Source organism: Pelophylax lessonae (assembly GCF_965119305.1).
Source record: "Pelophylax lessonae genome assembly, chromosome: 9".
Classification (NCBI taxonomy): Eukaryota; Metazoa; Chordata; class Amphibia; order Anura; family Ranidae; genus Pelophylax; species Pelophylax lessonae.
In genome coordinates, this window is record NC_138776.1 from 123,788,940 (window position 1) to 123,811,518 (window position 22,579).

A 22,579-nucleotide genomic window follows, 5' to 3' on the forward strand; every position below is an offset into this window, starting at 1 on the left:
CATGTACGGTTTAGGAGATATTTACCTTTAATGCAGCCAGTGAAGTCACTGGCGCATGCGCTCTGAAGGAACGGCTGATCGTGCCGTTCCTTCAGAGCCCCGTGCCGTGACCGTCGGATCCCGCGTGCAGGAGTGATGTCACCGCGGCTCCGGCCAATCAGATGGCCGGATGCCGCGATCCCGGAAGACGGGCGACTGAACATGTCGCTCGTCATACAGGTAAGAGCGGCACGGCGGGGGCTCGTTCTAAGGTATTTCATAATGAGCTAGTATGCGATGCATACTAGCTCATTATGTCTCTCTTGCAGGTTGTAAAAGAAAAAAAAAATTTTTTTAACGAGTTTACAACCTCTTTAAGCAGTTTCCACGCCAGCTGAAAGCCAACAGGATTCCAGTCATCCTCATTGCTGGGGATTAGACTGTTATCACTATTATACTGATGTAGTAAGTCTGGTCACAGATGCTCCCTGGCCCCCTCTTTGGAAGATCTATTGTTTCATGGTCCCGTCTTTCGTTGTGCTTACCAGACCCTGGCTTTAACAATCTGCCTGTTAAGAACCAGGTATCCAGGAACAAGGGGCAGTCTGATAACGATGCAGCCTAAAGCTTAGGAAAAACAAATGTAAAACAGAATATGCTGGAAGGTTTATAAAATCGTGGTGCAAGTCACTGCAAGTTCATCCTCGTTCTTCAGGTAGCATAGATCTTGGCCTTTCTTCAAAAAGGGAGTGGCTCAACAGCTAGGCTTTGAACAGCTCAAGACCTGGCTACAACTCTCTGCACCTTCTTGTTGAGGAGAGAGCCAAACAGATCGACCGCGGGAGTCCCCCACTGAACACACAGGAGGCGGAACACCTGTGGGTGTAGGGACCACTTCTCTTGATCCTACACCTGACGACTCATACTTCGCCTGCCAGTTTTCCACACCTGGAATGTGAACAGCAGAGAGGGCTGGAACAAAGCTTTCTGCCTAGGCCAGAATCTCGGCCACCTCCTTGGTCGCCAAGACACTCATGGTCCCCCCCCCCCGGTGATTGAAGCAAGCCACAGCCTTGGCATTGTCTGATTGAATCCGAACCAGACAAACTTGCAGACGAGTCGTCCAATGACTCGACAAAGCTTTAGGGCTCTGAGCTCCACAAACTCAGAGCTTCCCCAGCACCCTGCCCCAGCCCCACAGGCTGGCATCCGTGGTTACCAACGTGCAAAACAGAAGGAAGGATTTGCCCTGGCACAGTGCTGGAGACTGAATCCACCACAAGAGCAGATTTTGTGTTGTGGCTCAACCGAATCACAGAATCCAAGGACTTTGTGTCCTTGTTCCATTTTACAATAAATCTCCCTTTGCAAAAGGCCTTGTATGGAACTGAGCAAACAGAACCGCCTCAAAGGTCGATACCATCAGACACAAGGCTCACATGCAAACTCGTAGAGAGGACAGATTGTTGTCCAACGACAACTGAATCGCCCCCCTGCAACTTTTTCAGCTTGTCCGGGGGAAGAAAAACCCTCACCAAGGCTGACCCCAGAGTCAAGCCCAGGTAAGCCAGTCTCAGAACTGGCGTTGGCGCCGATTTCTTGAAATTGATGTTCCAACCAAACTCCTGCAGAGTTCTGACCGCGATCATCAGATCCCACAACAAGGCTGAATGAGAGTCCACTCTCAACAGGAGATCATCCAAAGACCCTGTACCGCAATCCCCTGCCGGCGCAGCAGTGCTGATACCAGTGCTAGTACCTTGGTAAACACTCTGGGAGTGGAGGCAAGACCAAAGGTAACGCCACAAATTGAGAATGCTGCTCTGCTACCGCAAAGCGAAGAAACCGCTGGTGTCCAGCGTAGATAGGGATATGTAGATATGCGTCCTTGATATCTATGGAGGCTAAAAAAATCTGCCTGATGCAGAGTTGCTACTACCGTGCGGATGGACTCCATCTGAAACCTCTGCACCCGCACAAAGTGGTTCAGGGCCTTCAGATGCAGGATGGGACACACCTTGCCTTCTTTTCTGGGCATGGTGAATAGGTTTGAATAAAAGCCCTGAAAACGTTCCTGAGCGGGAATAGGCACATTCACTCCTTGCGACAACAAATCATGTACTGCCCCTTGCAAGTCCATTAACCAGACTGGGGATAATTGAATATTGGATGGGAAGAATCTGTCCGACTGATGAGACCGGAATTCTATCTTGTATCCTAATCGGATCAGTTTGTGAACCCATTTGTCCTGAATCAAGATGGTCCAAGGTTACTGAAAGAATCAAAATCCTCCCCCCCACCACAGACTCGGGTGAAGGTGTCCCTTCATGCAGCCGAGGACTTGTCTGCAGGTCCAGATTGGCCAGACTTAGATTTTCCCTACTATAGCTTCTTGGAACTCCCAGAAGACCTAAACAGCTTACCTTTATCTTGTGACCCGGAGGCACGAAAAAGACTGTTAGGGAGCAGTAAAAGAAGGCCCCCACCTAGTATGCGGCACCTTGCCCTTAGAGGATTAGGGCAGATTAGTGCTCTTACATCTACAAACCACCCCCCACCCCCGTGATACCTTTGATCAACTCGTCCAGGAAGGATCAAAACAGCCTCTCCCCTGTAAAAGGAAGATCAGTCACAGCCCTCTTAGAAGCTTGGTCAGCTGACCAGCATTTTAGCCATACTATGCGCCTAATAGCAATCCCCACTGCTGTCCAGGGACACATCACACAAACACCAGGGCTTGGGTCAACTGGTCTATTAGTTCCAGTATTCTGTGCTACTAAAATATTCACTAAGGTAGCCTTTAACATGTGAACCACTACACACATGTAAATGGCGGGACAAGGATTCCACCCGTCTATCCATGGGATTCGGAAAGGTTGGAGACTCTTCAACCAGTACCATAGTCGCCATTGTTCATCCACAATAGTATGAAACAATTCTGGACAAGGGAATACCTTGCCCGATTTACGGGAGCCAAATGACACCTGCGTATCTGATGTTGTAGGTTCATCAGACAATTTTAGGGTTTCCCCACACAGAAACTATCAGGACTTCCACCAATGCGCCCTCCCATGAAGCGGCTGATGAGGACAGGTCCTCTTCACCGTCAGAATGTGAAGACACCGACCATATTTATCTCAGAGTCTGAAGATCCTACCGATGGAGGTGAAGGCAGAGAGCGTTCGTGGCTGGCAGCACCAGAAATTACAAAATCCCCTTTTGCACAGGAAGAGGAAGAAGCTCTGCCTCTATCAAAAGCCATGCCGCATGCCTGTCCATCGCACGGACCTCAAGAAATTGACTACTAAAACATTCTCAATGGTGAAGTATTGAAAATGGCTGCCCATGCAAACTAATGGGAACACAGAGATCATGAACCACAGCAAAATGGCGGCCCCTACGGCATGCCATGCGGTCTCCAGGACCCCACAAAGGGGTCCAAGAACAATAGGCTTCTAAAAAGGTCCCTAGCTAGGGACCCACAACCAGGACACATTATTACCACGAGCCCCCCCCCCCAGGGTAAAACCTGCTAGGGATAGAGGAATGCCAAGGGGTACACCAGATTAGTCCTCCAGGGTGCCAGGGAACCGAGGGAGCCCCTAGGGTCTGACTATTCCACACAAACACCCGCCCCATGACCGCCAAGAGTGTTTGGGGGGACAATTTACTCACCATACCAAGGTACTAGTTCGGTGCCACTCCGAAACAGATCACCTACCACCTGGGATCGGGTGCTGTCAGCCAAGGGGAAGCTGCGACTAGTTCTGGATTATAACCTGCTCATGCTCACTGGCACAGGCTGGGAGACTTTAAGGATCTAGATTATACAGTGCTTGTAGTTCATCTGGATCTTGGTTCACAGGAACTAGTTAAAAAAAAAAAAAAAAAAAAAAAAAAACTCAAACTTTCCCTGTTACAGCTAAGATCGAAGTCCCAGAAGAGAGCTAGGTCCTATTCCTAACACTAGGCAGTACAAACTGATGGGAGTCTGAGGTGTTATGCCTGCAGGGACAGTCTCCATAGGCGTGGTTAAGTTTTTTCCTGCCTAGTGCCTATTCCTAGAAGGAGCATAACCCTATAAGTCCTGAAGATAAGGAGCTGCGTCTGTCAAAGATAAAGAAATAGTATTTTTTTTGTACTTGCCATTAAAAAAAAAAAAAAAAAAGGCACAGGGACACAGCAACCATCCAGTTTTAGGACTGACTGAGCTGTCTTCTGCAGATGGGGGTGTCCAGTGACCAGCAGAGGTTACCTCCTAGACCAGGGGTGTAAAACGCAATTTCATCATTTGCATCATGGTTTCCCTCAATGGGCTAGTTGTATCTGTAAGACTATATAAAATGTATCTACTCTTTATTCATAATTGCCTCTGCATTCGTTTTTCTGGTTTTAGTCATTCCTTAAGACTTAATCTGTAAAAGGGTAAGTGCAGATGTGCACAGAGCTCACTCACACTCCTGTAGTAGATGATGCAAGTCTGTAAAACAGGGTAGCACACCACTGTTCAGACAGAACATGATTCTGCCATGGTGTTCTGTCTAAGCAGTTTCCAATAAAGTTTCTTGTGGATATAATACCAGTGGTGCGCAAACCATTTCAACTGGCATAGAATTGTATCACTCTCATTATCATAAACCAACAAATCCAGAGCACCCCACATCAGAAGTCAAGAGAACCCCACCTTTCTTACATCAGTGCTTATGTTGTACTGCAGCCAGGAAGAAGTTTGGGGCAGAGCTAGGAAGCAGAAAGTGCAAGGTCTGGAGTAGGACCAGAGGAGGGCTGGAGTCAGCCAATGAAGTACACAATGTGGAGATCAGGGGGTGCAGCGGCTGCACAGAGGGACACAGGGTCTGTAGAGGAGTTACTCACCTATTTGCTACTAACTGTTGAGACAAGGTGGGGGTTACGCAGCTGCAGGAGAGGTGCGAGGGCCACATGGAATGGCCTGGTGGGCCGTATTCGACCCCACAGGCCTTATGTTTGACACGTGTCCTAGGTACTGCTTTTGTGCCTAAGATTTTTTTTAGATCTCTACCATGTGCTTCAATGAACAAAGAAAAGGAAATCATAAGTACAAATCCTATATTTATTCACATTGGATCACGTAGTTGTGAGTGACTAAAGAAAATGAATGCAGTTAAAATGCGAAAAGTGAGATTTTCTATAGAAATTTAGAACAAGATATTCTGTATCTGAAATAGACTAACAAAGACACACACATTGGGGGGAAAAAAATCCTTAAATAAGTCTCTCTTAATGGTTTAAAAGGAGTAGGTCATTTTTTTGGTTTCTGAAACAAAAAGATGTTGGTGGGTGGGGATTGACAGTATAACATTAAAATTACACAGCTGTGTCCTAGGGTGTCACAAACACACATAAGGTTGATGCATAAACATAGAATATGTCATCACCTATCTAGACTGCTACATATACCTCCAGTATTACGGTCATGTTGGCACATGGTTTATCAAAGATGGCTAAATTAGTTACACTGTCTCTAGGTAACTCCACAAATCTGTGTATGACAGGATACCATCTTACTGTAAAAAACTTTGGCTGTAAATGCATTGTGTGGTCTGTGCCAACACACTTTTATAAAGATAACAAATGTTAACATGTTGCTGCGAAATGTGAAATTTCCTTTCACAGTTAAATGCCAAAATGTGATTTCTTTTACTATAGATACATAATTTGTGAAAATTTGTAAAGGGCTGCAACAGTTGAGGTTAATCAACATCTGAAACTCCCAACTTTTTACTTTACAATATGGTGGGAAGGTTTTCTACCACTGCCACAGTTCGGTGACAACATGAGAAGTGAAGGCAAAATTTGCAGAGAAGGGAGAGAAAGACAAAAAAAAAAAAAAGTGCAACATTTTCATTTCCATAACAGATATCACTTACCCTCATGCCTAGAACTAGGAAACCAATCTCTTCCATCAAAGGATACTTGCTGACCTGCTGCTGTATCTTCTCAGCTGATGCATATGGGTCATAGCTCTTCTGGCCAATTTTCACATCCATGATACATGGTTTATTAAACTTCCTAGTTACATCTTCCAGTTTTAAATAAAGATCTGTAAAGGTTTATAGATTAACATTTGTTCCTACATTCACTAAATTTCACAAAAATATATATTCTCCTAAAAACTGTCCGTGCACCACATTTGAAACAAATTTGACCAAACATCACTACCAAAGCATTGGCCGTATGAGATGCAAAAACTATAACCTGCCATGCTGTCAGGGACATGAAAAACTATCGGAGACCTATAAAATTGTCAATATCTGCCAAACCTAACATACCCTATAAAATTTCAGTGTACTGGCATGTACATGCGGTCCCCGGGTTACAAACAAGATAGGGACTGTAGGTTTGTTCTTACGTGGAATTTGTAAGTCGGAATAGGTATATTTTTTTAAGTGTAGCTCCAGCGAAAAGAATAATTTTAAGTTTTATGGATAGCATAGGGAAGGGTTAACACCCCTGTACCATTTGTTTTGCTGTCTGTGCCCCTGTTCAGAAGATGTCACCCCACTTACCATCCCCATGACAACTGGATTTTGAAAATTTTGGGTTGTTGTGAAACCAAGGATTGGTGATATAGCTTCAGTGGAGACACTTTTTCCCACGAGAACTCTTACGGGAGTGAATTTCCCTTCCTAGGGCTAGATTTTTCCTCACTTCCTGTTGTCTCCCTCAGTTTGTAAGTAGGATGTTTGTAACCTGGGGACCGCCTGCAGTATCATTGGTGGGTTGTTTTGTAAAATTCCATGCAATATGGCAACCTAGAGGCATTCTGTACACGGTTAGAATACCTCCATAAAAAAATGTCCTGCTTGTGATTGCCTCACTGATTTTTCCCAGAAGTCTACACCAATATACAAGTCATATTTTAGACATCCTCTGCAACAAAAATGTCATTAGTGAGATACTTTCAAAGGGTTAATTACTTCTAAAGGGAAACAGACACCAAGTTTCCTGATTAGAACACTGCGATTGCATTGGTTGATAAGGAAAAGGTCACTCCCATTAAGATTCACTTGCAAATTGACCTAAACAGACTTTTCTTTTTTTCTTCAGAGCAGAAACAGGTAGGACCCTACAACAAAGCTTGATAAAAATCATTGCAATGTACCTCATTGCCCATAGCTCCTCCCAACAGGTGGGTCTTGGCCCCGAGAGGCCTAATATTTACAGACACACTTTGTGCCGAGAGCTCCTGGCAGTTACCGCCACCCAATAGAAAGCTTCCTGCAATCGGGAGGTTTCCGATCATGTGAACACCATGGACAGCCAATCGCAGCAGTCACATGATCATGAATGCCACCCCCCCTGGCATCTGAAACCCCTTTAAAGGGCTGAGTGGCAACGGCACCAAGGGTTTTAAAAAAAAAAAAAAAGTCCACATTTCCAGGGTGCAAAGCCTGCACTTTTGTCTATCCAACATCAGTTTACAGGTAAAAGGTAAAGATGAAATTAGAAAATAAACAAAACCTCTACTATATTATATTATACATCCACATACCATCTGTAGATCCTGGTGGAGACCATGTGCCAAAATATTTTGGCAAAAATGTCCTCAGATCACGGAGCTTAGGATCTGTGCAGTCTTTTGAGAAAACCTGTAGAAAACAAAAAAATGTGGGAAAAACAATGTCATTGGCTATTCTGCAATCATTTTTGGCTGTGATCCTTTCACAGGCAGCATCTGTGAATTGTTAGAGAGAATGATCACGATACTTATTTCCTGGGAAAAATCAAACATCACAGACACACAGAAGCTCTGAAGTCGACTTTGTGCTTAAATGAGCAACTAATGGAGAAAACTTATTTTACTGGTTTGAGTTTTGTATCTTACCAGCTGCAGCAGTTCAAAGACAAAAATGATTAAATCACAGGGTCAGATGAAGGTTCTTAAGAGAGACAAAATCCACCACCAAGTCAGGAACACAGCTATTAACTCTGCAGTCTGGCCAGCACACATTATGCCTAATACACATATATACACTTACACACACATTTTTTTTTTTTTTTTTAAAGTAAAAGGATGAATCTGCCAAAACCGATTTTTGTGGGTACTGGCCATTGGTCTTTTCAGATATGAGGCCGACTTGAAAGTTCAGGCATTAATCCCATATGCTACATACACTGCCTCTGTTAGCTGCCCTGGGATCTGACTCAAACAGCAGAAATGAAAGCTGGGCCATCAAGCCTGTCACATGTGAGAAGACAATATTTTCCTGATCTTGCAAAAATCTGGCTTACAGAGCTTTTTCACTTGTTGAAAGACCGGATGTGTTCCCACCAACAGCTACAGAAAAAAATAAAATGAATAATCACAAGTCAAAAAAAGGGTCCGATAAGGATTTTAATATAGTGATCCCAGGGTGATCAGAGGAGAAGTGTCTCCTCTGCGAACGGCCGAGATCTGTGTAGAAGTGAATGGGAGCACCTGTAATCTCAAAGCGAGACAAAGCGAGATTACCATACTATGAAAATCACTGGCGCTCTTTAATAAGCAGTGATAGATTATCACTGCTGAGTACACGATCCCCACTAATGTTAATAAATAATAGTCCCCTTACATAAATAAAATATACACACACATTTTCTATTATATATACACACACAAATATGGCAGGGGGGACATGATTACTGTGTTGGGGGGTCTGAATGAGGATGAAGGATGTCAAAAATCTTCCTTCTTCCCCCTCAGTTCTCCCCTGATTTGGTCTTTACTCCCCGATTCATAAGCTCCAGGCTGGTGAATCTGGTAGTGTGAATTCTGACACAGATCACCAGTGAAGTGCAGAGATCGCAGCTTCATAACCTGGCTGTTTCTGTGTCAGGCAATGACAGATTCCAGTGTGAAGAGATGATCAGCGAAGAACATGTTCTCCCCCTATCATTTCTGTTTCATAAACTGAGAATGATCAGAAATGAGCTGCGATCAGCAGGATCACTGCTCTTCTCTCCGTTTCATAAAAGGACACCTAAGCCTTTTTCTGACACTTGTTGCTTACAAGGTTAGAAATCTGCATTTTTTGCTAGAAAATTTTGAACCCCCAAACTTTTTTTTTTAGCAGAGAGACCCTAGAGAATAAAAATGCGATCATTGGGAAATGGTTCAAAGGCGAGGACAAAAAGAAGTGGGGATAAGGGGCAGCCCTAAAGCGTACCTTTTTGATGCGCGCCAGGGCTGCCCCTTATCCCCACTTTTTGTCCTCACCTTAGAACCATTTCTCAATAAGATAGTGAAAACACCGATATCCAGGCAGTGGCGTAGCGTGGGTTGTCAGCACCCGGGGCAAGGCAAGTAATTTGCGCCCCCCCTTACCCGCGGGATTTTAGCACTCGAGTCTCTTCCACTATATTAGTTAAAGAAACCCTTACCCCCTAGGCACATGTATTGTTTGTTATGAAAATACTGATGTAATTAAAGTAAAATGCATCTAAATACAAGTTTAAATGACCAGCGTGCCCCCTTTCAAAGCAGAATGGCCAGCGTGCCCCCTTTCAAAGCAGAATGACCAGCGTGCCCCCTTTCAATGCAGAATGACCAGCGTTCCCCATTTCAATGCAGAATGACTAGCGTTCCCCATTTCAATGCAGAATGACAAGCGTTCCCCATTTCAATGCAGAGAGACCAGCGTGCCCCCTTTCAATGCAGAGAGACCAGCGTGCCCCCTTTCAATGCAGAATGACAAGCGTTCCCCATTTCAATGCAGAGAGACCAGCGTGCCCCCTTTCAATGCAGAGAGACCAGCGTGCCCCCTTTCAATGCAGAGAGACCAGCGTGCCCCCTTTCAATGCAGAGAGACCAGCGTGCCCCCTTTCAATGCAGAGAGACCAGCGTGCCCCCTTTCAATGCAGAGAGACCAGCGTGCCCCCTTTCAATGCAGAGAGACCAGCGTGCCCCCTTTCAATGCAGAGAGACCAGCGTGCCCCCTTTCAATGCAGAGAGACCAGCGTGCCCCCTTTCAATGCACAGTGACCAGCGTGCCCCCTTTCAATGCACAGTGACCAGCGTGCCCCCTTTCAATGCAGAGAGACCAGCGTGCCCCCTTTCAATGCAGAGAGACCAGCGTGCCCCCTTTCAATGCAGAGAGACCAGCGTGCCCCCTTTCAATGCAGAGAGACCAGCGTGCCCCCTTTCAATGCAGAGAGACCAGCGTGCCCCCTTTCAATGCAGAGAGACCAGCGTGCCCCCTTTCAATGCAGAGAGACCAGCGTGCCCCCTTTCAATGCAGAGAGACCAGCGTGCCCCCTTTCAATGCAGAGAGACCAGCGTGCCCCCTTTCAATGCAGAGAGACCAGCGTGCCCCCTTTCAATGGATAGAGACCAGCGTCCCCCCTTTCAATGCAGACAGACCAGCGTGCCCCCTTCAATGCAGAGAGACTTACCTGCAGTGGCGGCGTCTGAGCCCTCCCGCGTCCTCCTCGGCCAATGGCATGGGTTCACCTTGCGGCCAATCAGGAAGCGGGTCTCGGACCCGCTTCCTGATTGGCCAGGAGGAGGATCCGTGTGACAATAGCAAATTTTCATTCGCTATTGTCACACAATGGGCGGGTCCACCCTTTTTTGAAGCCTATTAGAGCCTCTGGCTCTAATCAGGTGATTAAAAAAAAAAAAAAAAACCCACTCTGTGACAGCACCAGGCTGCTGACTCACTCGCTGCTAAACTGACTGAGCAGTGAGGAGAGGCGGCATAGGCGGGCTTGGCTTGCAACGCCACCCCACCCCAATGGACAGGTGAGGCACATTCCAGCCCTGACCCGCCATTTTCAGCCATAGGGCGGCCGCGCTGGACATCTCCCAGCCTAAAGATGGAGGCAGCCACAGACAGTGTGTGAACTGTGTATGTCAGAGTGACACTGCGGATGCGCCCCCCCCCCCCCCAGATGTTGCGCCCGGTGCGGCCGGCCCCCCTGCACCCCCCACGCTACGCCACTGTATCCAGGAAATCACAGCGGCAGATAGACAATACAAACTAGCTGCCTTTGCAGACAATATCCTCCTTTTCCTATCAAATCCTCACAACACGTTACCAAACCTCCTTAAAGATTTTCACTTTTTCCAATACGTATCATATTTTAAAATCAACTTCACAAAAATCGCAGGCATTAAACATTACCGGCTTCCCAAGTGCAACAATGTAAACAAAACTTTTAGTTGGCAACCACATTCCTTAACCTACTTAGGGATCCAGTTACCCTCCCGCCTATCTGCCTTATACTCCAACTACCAGCCTCTTCTTAAAACCATTGCGGAAGACCTTAACAAATCACACTTCTCATGGTTCGGCAGGGCGGCAATTATTAAAATGAACATTCTACCTCGCATACTTTACCCTCTCCAAACACTACCCATTTACTACCAAAAGTCTTTTTCCACTTTTTTGTAGTTCCTTCCTGTGGAATCAAACGCCCCAGACTGAGCCATGCACAACTTAAAACCCAAAGTTAAGGGAGGGATTGGCATTCCCGATGTACACTACTATTACTGGGCCTGTCACCTCCAACATATTTTGGACTGGAATATCCACTACGACACAAAGGATTGGGTATTACTAGAAAATTCTTTTTCCAACCACCCATAATGGATTCAACTAAAGCTTCTCTCTAAAGACTTAACGGAGCACCCTCTAATAGGAGCCTCCCTTATTGTGCTTCCTCGAGACTTGTCATAAGCTCACCATCTCTTCTACCCCAAGCTTAATGACTCCGCTACTTATGAATCCAGACTTCCCTCCAGGACTAGCACTTCATCCACTTTCATCCAAACAACCCGCTACTGGTATACGACTACACCACCTCCTCCTGAATGGTAAACTTAAACCATCTGAAAGTTTGAATGCATTAGGGGCCAACCCCTAGATTACTTGCAAATCAAACACTACATTAACAAGATCCAACACACAACGGACCTATCCAAAGCCCTCACACCTTTTGAGAAACTTTGTATGACCCAAACTCCCCAACACGTTATCTCAACTAAACATACCATGCTCTGTGATAACACTCTAGCAGGCAAAGGGAAGGTTTACAAGGCTTGAACCCAAGACCTTCACGTAGAGCTTTCTAACAAAAACTGGGACATATTTCGCCACATGCACAAAGGCTCAATTAAAGGTCTCTAAACAAGAGAATAATTATAAATTACTTTCTCGATGGTATTGCACCCCTGCCATTCTTCACAAGTACAACAACTTCATATCTAGCGCATGCTGGAGATGCCAACACACTAAAGCCGACCTCCTGCACATATGGTGGGAATGCCCACCTATTTAATCCTTCTGGAACACCGTTCATAAACTCACCCAAAAAATAACTGCCCTCCTACTGGCCTTCACACCTGTACAGCTCCTACTCCATCACGACTCATCAAATTCATCATACTTCAAGTCCTTAGCAATGATGCTAATCAATGCAGCTAAACTCTGCATACCTACACTATGGGGCAACCCCAAAATCCCATCCATATCAGACTGGGTTCAACGCATAGATAAAATAGCTGAAATGGAAGAACTAATTTCGATATCTCGGGACTCACCGCATAAATTTGCCTCCATATTAGTGATAGACCGATATGGTTTTTCAGGGCCGATATTTTGTACTTTTAAAAGTTTTTGAAAAAAAGATTGACACAAATCTGGTACTAGACATGTTAATGTTTGTTTATTAACATGAAAGGCTTGTTCTTCACACTTTACCTGCATGAAAACCGATAGGAAAACCGCACAGCTTAGCTTTCACTTTCAGGTACATCAGTTTCACATCATGTGAGCGAACCAGTCCTAGAAGAGTAGACAACTGTGAAAAATAAAGTGCTGGGAAAATAACTAAAGGCTTCCCAAGGGGTAGGTCTTTTAGCTGCAATATGCTGTGTATTGTGCTTTCTTCCCTTCCCTCCCTGCCAGGAATCCTGTGTGAACCTTGTTTAGTGTAATTTAAGTCCTAGAATCCACTTTATTAGGGTTTTATATATAATGTCCAGTGTGTGTTTTTGTAATAGAATAGTGGGAAATGCCTTCATTACATCGCTGTTCTGGGCTTAGCTAGTCTCCCGCTCTGCTGTTTTCTCCTCTCATAGCAGTCAGGGGGATCTCAGGCGCTCTGCAATGTACACAGAAGCATGGGGTATTAGATTAGAATAGTGTGAAATACCATTCGTTACATCGACGCTCCAGGCTCAGCCAATCTCTCGCTCTGCTGTCCTCTCCTCCCTCACTGACGGGTGGGGGGGGGGGGGGTCGCAGAAGGGCCGAGCGGCAATGTAACGAAGGTATTTCACACTATTCGAATCTAATACTCTTGTACACTGCAGAGGGGAGGGGCTGAGATCCTCCTCTAAAAGCTATGAGAGGAGAAAGACAGCAGAGTGGGTATAAGCTGAGTGCCGATATAACAAAGGTATTTCACACTATTAGATTACAAAAACACACTGGACATTATATAAAACCCTAATAAAATGGATGCTAGGATTTTACATACACTAATATTGGTAATAATCGGCAAGTTTGGGGGCCGATACCGATATATCGGTAAAAGTGAATATCGGCCCTTCCGATAATCGGTCGTTCCCTACTCCATATGGGCAGGTTAGACCAGCTTCAAATCCTTCACAGACTATTGTCGAATAGCTGACATCCCCCCTTCGTCTCCAACCTGAACACCTTTGCTTCCTGCGACCCTAATACATATCCACTACTTGACTCCACCTCTGACTCAATTAAGACTGTTGGCTTTCACGTTTTATCATAAAAAGTAAAACACATAATAGCCATTGTTTGCTACTCAACCAATACACCATTCATGCTCTGCTACTCTTGCGCATTTTCAAATAAATCAGTTTTCAGACCACTGCTCACAATATCGCTGCTACTTACTTATCCCCCCCCGTTTATAGCTCCCCCCCCCCCCCGTAATTTAATTAAACTCATATTCACAATCGGCTGTGGTGTTTGTGCTAGACGCACTCAACCACTCGCCCAGTTAAGGCTTAACAACAAGATCATACCTCCTAAGCATACCTTCCTCTAAAGTAATACGAAGTACACAACTAACCCCTGGAAAACTATCACCTGATAAGTCTTTCCTACATATTTATCTCCAACAAACCTGCAATTGGCATTACTGTATTATTTGCCATTTTCAATCAAGTTGGTCCGAATATCAGAGAAACCTCAATCATTCACTAAGGCCTATGGCCAAAGAATCATTTACTCCTCATCTTTTACGTGTTTTAATCGCTCTGTACAATGTATTACCTTCATTTTATATGCTTCAATAAAAATGGGTTTACAAAAAAAAATAAAAAATATGGCGATCATAGCAATCTTTTGTGTCACACTATTTGGGCGCAACTCTTGGGAAAAAAACTGAATTTTTGTAAAATCTTACCGTAAAAAATTCCTTTTTTGAGTTCTCCGACAGTCGCCGCCCACTCATACAGTCTTCACCAATGGGGGCATTGACTTCCTCTCCTAAGGAGTAGCTAGGCAAAAGACTTGTTAAAACAAAAAGCATTTACATAGACACACCCATGGGGGCTGTCCCACTGATCCAATACCCCCCCTGCAATAGCCCTCCCAACTCGGTTTGGTAGCAAGCAGTTAAGTGTATAAGAACCCCAAAAGAGCGGCGGGGGCGGCGACTGTCGGAGGACTCAAAGGAATTTTACGGTAAGATTTTACAAAAATTCAGTTTTCTCTTACGTCCTCCGACAATCGCCGCCCACTCATACAGTCTTCACCAATGGGGGATGTCCCAAAGCAGTGTAGACATGAGGGGTGGGAAACGCAACTGTCCAAAAAGGCAACGCAGTACCCACATCAGAAAAAGCAACCTTACGTGAACAGCAAGGGAACCTTCTGGGCAACAAAAAAGCTCAACAGGAGCAACAACCCAGGAAAGCAAATAACCAAGGGGGTAAACCACCCCAACAGCCAGGGACCCACACAAAACCTGGGTCCCCTACGGTACTGCCACACAGAGAACTTTGCGGCCAAAGGAGGCATCAGTTGATGCCAGAACATCAATTTTGTAGAATTTGGAAAAGGTGTGCACTGACTACCAAGTCGCAGCCTTACACACCTGGGCCACCGAGGCCTGATGCCGGAAAGCCCAGGACGCACTCACCGTCCTGGTAGAGTGCACCTTGACAGGGAAGGGTGGTACACGTTCCCTCAACGAATAGGCCTGAACAATTAGTTTGTCTGATCCATTTAGCAATGGTCGCCGCAGACAGAGCCATACCCTTCCGAGGTCCCTCAGGAAGGACAAAGAGGGAATCCGACTTTTGAAAGGATTCAGTTGACAGGTAAACCCTGATCGCCCTGACAACATCCAAAGAATGCAAGGCAATCTCCTTAGGATGCTTAGGATTCGCACAGACGGAAGGTAAAACAATGTCCTCATTGAGGTGAAAATCCGAAACCACCTTTGGAAGAAAGGACGGGTTAGGTCGCAAGACCACCTTATGCCTATGAACCACCAGGTAAGGAGAGCGGCAAGACAACGCCGCCAACTCCGACACTCTGCGAGCAGAAGTGATTGCTACCAGAAAGGCAACCTTTTTAGACAGCAGAGGTAACGAAATCTCCCTGATGTTTTCAAACGGGGAACGTAACACGGACAGAACCAAGTTCAAATCCCATGGAGGCAAAGGCTCCCTTCTAAGAGGGGCCAAGTGACGCACACCTTGAATAAAGGTGCGAATCAAAGAATTAGACGCCACAGGGCGCTGGAAGAGAACAGCCAGTGCAGATACCTGGCCCTTAATCGTGGCCAACGCAAGGCGCTGGTCCACACCAGACTGGGAGGAAAGCCAACACTCTCGCCACCGTGTATGAACGAGGAGAGAAACCCCTGGACTCACACCAGGCAAAATAAGCTTTCCATGTACGGTAACAAAATTTTACCAGACAAGGCTTTTCTAGCCTTGAGTAGTAGGAATGACCTCTGAGGAGAGACCCCTGTCTCTCAGGACCTGGCCTTCAACAGCCATGCCGTTAAAGCCAGCGACTGTAAAGCAGGATGGAGGATCGGTCCCTGAGACCGCAGATCTTCTCGCATTGGCAGCCGCCAAGGAGGCTCGACAGCCAGGTGAACGATGTCAGCGTACCAGGACCAGCGTGGCCAGTCCGGCGCCACCAGAATCACCAGTGCTTGTTCCAAGGCCAACCTGCGAAGGAACCTGGACAACAACTGAATCGGAGGAAAGGCATAGATCAGACGATACTGATGCCAAGGCACTACCAGCGCATCCGAGGCGTCTGCCAGAGGATCGCGTGTTCTTGCCACGAACCTTTCCACCTTGTGGTTTAGCCGAGACACGAACAGATACACATCCGGGGATCCCCACTTCGCACACACCATTTGAAATACCTTCGGGTGCAGGGACCATTCCCCCTGGTCCAGGGTCTGGCGGCTCAGATAATCGGCCTGCCAGTTCTCCACACCCGGAATGTGAACTGCCGATATCGCCGGGACATGAGTCTCGACCCAAGACCGAATACTGGTCACTTCCTGGGCCACCCGAGCACTCCTGGTGCCCCCTTGGTGGTTGATGTACACCACCGCACTGGCATTGTCCGTCTGCACCCGTACAGGACGGCCCTGAAGACGATCCGACCAGTGGAGCAGGCACAGCCTGATCGCTCTCAATTCCAATATGTTTATCAGAAGGGAGGATTCCTTCTCCGACCAAGAGAGGTTGCCCAGGACGCCACCCCAGCCCGACAGGCTGGCATCCGTGGTAATCACCGTCCAAAGTAACGGCCCGGAAGGATTTCCCTTCCGAAACAGCCGGGGACTGAAGCCACCACAAGAGATCCATTCTGGTTTGGCGACTCAGACACTCTCAGGTCCAAGGACTGAGGTAGTCTGTCCCACCTGGCCAGGATCTCCGCTTGGAGAGGCCGCGTGCGAAACTGTTCAAATGGTATCGCCTCGAAGGCCGATACCATCAACTTCAGGGACCGCATACAGGTCCTGAGTGATGAGGATTCGTTGTCCCTGAGGGACCTGACCTCGGACAGCAGGGTCCGGAGCTTGTCCTCCGGTAAAAACACCTTTGCTTGAGCAGAGTCCAGAACCATTCCCAAATACGGGAGACGAACCGAAAGGAGACATGGTCGACTTCTGAACGTTGATGATCCAACCGAACTCCTGGAGCGTCTGGACCGTAGTGGACAGATCGCGCAGTAGGCTCTGACTGGCACTCTATCTTAACAGGAGATCGTCCAGATATCCCAAGACCGCAATGCCCTGTGCCCGCAACAGTCCCAGAACAGGTGCCAACACTATGGTAAAGACCCTTGGTGCCGAAGCGAGACCAAAGGGTAACGCCACAAACTGATAATGATCCTCTACGATAGCGAACCGGAGGTACCTCTGATGACCCTCGAAAATGGGCATGTGTAGATACGCATCCTTCAGGTCGATAGAGGCCAGGAATTCTCCCGGACTCAGGGAGGCCACCACCGAGCGGAGCGATTCCATGCGGAACTTTCGAACACGCACGAAGCGCTTCAGAGCTTTTAAGTCCAGAATTGGATGCACTTTGCCCTCCTTTCTGGGCACAGTGAACAGAATTCAAATAAAACCCCTGAAACCTGTCCCAATGAGGCACCGGGACGATTACCCCCTGAGCGAGGAGATCCTGTATCGCTTGATGCAGGTCCTGTAACCGCCCTGGGGTCAAATGAAGATTTGAGGGAAAGAATCTGTCCGCCGGCCGTGAAAGAAATTCGATCTTGTACCCTGATCGAATTGATTTCCTGAACCCACCTGTCCGGAACGTGGAGCAGCCAAGGTTGGAGGAAACCACGCAAACGTCCCCCCACCCCTGAAACGGGTGAGGGCGCCCCTTCAGGCAGAGGCGGACTGAGCCACCGAACCAGCTTGACCGGATTTTTGTTTGCCGGTCCAGGGCTTTCTCTGGCCACCCTGGCCCTTAAAGGGTTTCCCCTTGTACTGTGACTAGAAGGCACGAAAGGACCCCCGATTAGGTTTAAAGGCGGGACCCCGCTTGCCGCGGAAAAACTTGCCCTTAGGATTCTGGGGCAGCAGAGTGCTCTTGCCCCCAGTGACTCCCTTAACCAATTCATCCAGGGATTCACCAAAAAGGCGAGACCCCGCATAAGGAATATCAGCCACCGTCTTTCTGGATTTCTGGTCAGCCAACCAGCTCTTCAACCATATCAGTCGACGGTTAAGCACCGCAACACTGGACAGGCACGCAGCCAATGGGGCCTCATTTAAGGCCACATCGCACAAATACATGACCCCTTGATAAATCTGGTCCACCATCTCCACGGTAGTGGGATTTTTTTTTTAAGGTACTGGCCCTTTAATCGTGCCGCAGACCCCGCAGCACACCGCTACGATGACTGGAACACAGACCCCCCCCCCCCCCCCCTCAGGGACAAACTGAAAGCCAGGAAGATTGCACATGGGAGGAAAAGGACAGCAGAACAGAGCCCCAAAAGTGTGTTACCACCGCAGTCGGTCGCTCCTGAGTGAAGGAAGAAAGTGATGTCATGTCACCGCCAGAGACTGAACTGAGGCTGCAGGCTAAGGAAACATGGATGCCTATGTAAAGCAATGAGAGGCTTTGGCAAAATGGCCGCCGACATGTGCTCGGAACGATCATTTGCCACACACAAGATGGCGCCGCAAGGCGCCAAAATATACTACATACAATGCTGTATATAAGCACCCACAGTGAAGCCAGACATGCTGCCCACACCTAAAATGGCGGACTGGCGGTTTTTAACCCCGCAGCGGTCGCCGCACGCGTCTGTACCTCCAAGCACCCTCAAGTGACACAGGAGAGAGATCCCCCAAACCCCACACAGCGCTGGCTGTGAGAGAAAAAAAACCCTGTGGGGACCGGGATCAGGGAGCCCAAAACTCACAGACATAGGGGACACCACAGACACAGGACTGCCGACCCCAGACAGAGGCCCCACACAGAGTGTACTTACCTGTACCCGATGGCATGGGGTGCCTCACATCAAACGGAAAACCACCCACCCTCAGATGGCAGGGGAGTGCCGCCAGCCAAAAACGCAGGACACCAGTAGTGCACGGACGAACCGTGCATGTGTTGGTGAGGTAGCCACCTCACAGGCTGCATCCCTGGAGGACAGGGATGGGTCGTTTGCAAGGCCAGGGCGAACACCTAGCCTGCTAAACACTCGATGGCGGGCTGGGATTCCATCTGACCCTCTGTCCTGGAGAACCAGGACGGCCAGTCCGATTCCCAGCTCCGCAAACGCCATGTTCATCCAAAGATCCGACTAACTAACGCTGACAAAAGAAACAGCTAGTAATGCAAAGAAAAAAATGACATTTTCAGAAAATAAAATCATAAAATAGAAGAAGGCTGAGACTGTAGCCCCAGCACAGGGAAGCCTATCTACTCCTGAACTAGGCATAAGACAAACTGAGTTGGGGTGGCTATTGCAGGGGGGTATTGGACCAGTGGGACAGCCCCCATGGGTGTGTATGTAAATGCTTTTGTTTTAACAAGTCTTTTGCCTAGCTACTTCTAAGGAGAGGAAGTCAATACCCCCATTGGTGAAGACTGTATGAGTGGGCGGCGACTGTCGGAGGACGTAAGAGAAAATGGTATTTCACTTACCGTAAAATCCATTTTGCTAATGTTCATTGACGGACACGGCGCCTGATTCTAACCATTGGGTTATTCTGCCCCCCCACAGGAGTAGGACACTAGGCAGGAAAAAAAAAAAAAAAAGTCTGACTACGCCTATGGGCAGTCCCAGGGGGGTAGATTCCCTCTCTCTGATATAGGTAGTCAGTTTTGTTACAAGCAGTGTCAGAAGAATTACAACTCCACAGAGGTGTGGGTGCTATGTCCGTCAATGAACATAATAGAAATTAATTTTATGGCAAGTCAAAAATCCCATTTTCCCTTTTGTTTGACGGACACAGCTCCTGATACTTCTTAACCATTGGGACGTCCCAAAGCAGTGTCAAACATGAGGGGTGGGAACAGCGAAAATGAAGTTCCCAAGGCTCACTATAGCCAACCAGGTAAACAGGTGCTCAATCAAAACTGGATCTCACCTGAAAAAAAAAAAAAAAAAAAAAAAAACCACAATACACCCTCAAAGGAGGACCAGGTCCTCTAAACAGTAGCCTGCAAAACCTTGTAGTCAAAAGGAAGCATCCGAAGATGCCAACACATCAACTTTATAGACCTTTGTGAAAGTGTGCACCGACGACCAGGTGGCCGCCTTGCAAACCTGCATCTCTGACGCCTGATGACAGAAGGCCCAGGAGGTACTGAGCGCCAGAGTAGAGTGCACCTTGACAGGTAAAGGAGAAACCTGACCCTTGATAGATGGTGATTCAGGCCTATTCTGTCTGATCCATCTGGAAATGGTCACAGAGGAAGCAGACAACCCTTTCCGAGGCCCATCCGTAAGCACAAATAGCGAGTCTGATTTCCTAAGACTCCATAGCTGCCAGGTACACCCTAATCGCCCAGACCACAGCCAAGGCATGCAAAGAAATTTCCTTCAGATGTTTTGGCCTGGGACTTTGAAGAGGACATGTCAGGTGCCCCAGACGCGGTACACGGGGGGGGGGGGCACATGTCAGGTGCCCCAGACGCGGTACACGGGGGGGGGGGGGGCACATGTCAGGTGCCCCAGACGCGGTACACGGGGGGGGGGGGCACATGTCAGGTGCCCCAGACGCGGTACACGGGGGGGGGGGGGCACATGTCAGGTGCCCCAGACGCGGTACACGGGGGGGGGGGGGCACATGTCAGGTGCCCCAGACGCGGTACACGGGGGGGGGCACATGTCAGGTGCCCCAGACGCGGTACACGGGGGGGGGGCACATGTCAGGTGCCCCAGACGCAGTACACGGGGGGGGGCACATGTCAGGTGCCCCAGACGCAGTACACGGGGGGGGGCACATGTCAGGTGCCCCAGACGCAGTACACGGGGGGGGGCACATGTCAGGTGCCCCAGACGCAGTACAGGGGGGGGCACATGTCAGGTGCCCCAGACGCAGTACAGGGGGGGGGCACATGTCAGGTGCCCCAGACGCAGTACAGGGGGGGGCACATGTCAGGTGCCCCAGACGCAGTACAGGGGGGGGCACATGTCAGGTGCCCCAGACGCAGTACAGGGGGGGGCACATGTCAGGTGCCCCAGACGCAGTACAGGGGGGGGCACATGTCAGGTGCCCCAGACGCAGTACAGGGGGGGCACATGTCAGGTGCCCCAGACGCAGTACAGGGGGGGCACATGTCAGGTGCCCCAGACGCAGTACGGGGGGGGGGGAACATATCAGGTGCCCCAAATGCGGTACAGTGGGGACATGTCAGGTGCCCCAGACGCGGTACAGGGGGGGGCACATGTCAGGTGCCCCAGACGCAGTACAGGGGGGGGCACATGTCAGGTGCCCCAGACGCAGTACAGGGGGGGGCACATGTCAGGTGCCCCAGACGCAGTACAGGGGGGGCACATGTCAGGTGCCCCAGACGCAGTACAGGGGGGGCACATGTCAGGTGCCCCAGACGCAGTACGGGGGGGGGGGGAACATATCAGGTGCCCCAAATGCGGTACAGTGGGGACATGTCAGGTGCCCCAGACGCGGTACAGGGGGAGGATATGTCAGGGGCTGCACTCAGTCACCGCTGACAGGGCTTCCATATTCACTCGGTCTTCCATTCCAGGATCCTTTGATTTTATGAGCAGTGATGACGTCATGATCGTTCACAGCACAGGGCTCTGAAGGAATGGCACGGTAGCCTAAGCCGTTCAGAGCGCATGCACCGGTGACAACTCCAGCAGCATCACAAGTAAATATCTCCTGAATGGTGCACATTTAGGAGGGATTTACCTAAAGATAAAAATCGTCCATGGGGAGTTTATTCCCACTTTAAGCCTCATACACAAGGTCCAAATGTCCAGTGGCATCAGCCGGTTCAATAGAAATTAGCTGACATTCGGCCCGTGTGTACTGCAGTCGGTCTGACAGACAGACAGAAGCAGGCCAAATGGGCTTGACCGAAAAAAGTCTGCAATTCGGCTCCTGGAGTGTTCTGGCAGGGCACCCCTCCTTCTGCCAGAACACAACAAAACAGCAGGGGAGATCACTGTACTAACATTGGATTGTTAGTAGAGTGGCTCTGACCTGAGCGGTCAGGTTTTTTTTGGTTTAGCCCGCTGGGTTGAACGAAAAAAAATGAAAAAAAAAAAAAAAAACACCTTGTGTGTATGAGGCTATAGTAAAGTGCAATGGTCCATTTCCCAGGGTAGTGAGAAGACACACACACCTACCAATGTAGGCCACACATGGAAATGAGTGAAGATTACATTTACATGCGATAACACCAACTTTTGCATTTGCCTGAAAAAAAAAAAAAAAAAAAGAAGAAGATCATTCATCCAATGCTATATGAAGATTTAACGTTTTTTGCTTTTAGCTCTGCCAGATTCTGACACCAGGAGTAAAAGACAATGCCCCTGCCACACTACGCCCTACCCAGCTTCATTAAATAGTATTCACCATTCACATTAAAGGCATTGTACACTTACAAAAG

At 48.2% G+C, this 22,579-nt stretch overlaps 1 protein-coding gene across 2 annotated transcripts in view; it reads right to left on the minus strand.

Annotated features, from left to right (window-relative positions):
* Positions 1–22,579, minus strand: part of IPMK (inositol polyphosphate multikinase) — a 326,827-nt gene that overhangs the window by 267,593 nt on the left and 36,655 nt on the right. For both annotated transcript variants that reach the window (XM_082269139.1, XM_082269138.1), the window contains exons 3-4: positions 7,514–7,610; positions 5,889–6,061 (exon numbers count right to left, since the gene is read on the minus strand). In XM_082269139.1, coding sequence (XP_082125265.1) covers positions 5,889–6,061; positions 7,514–7,610 — 270 coding nt within the window. The remainder of the gene's footprint in view (positions 1–5,888; positions 6,062–7,513; positions 7,611–22,579) is intronic.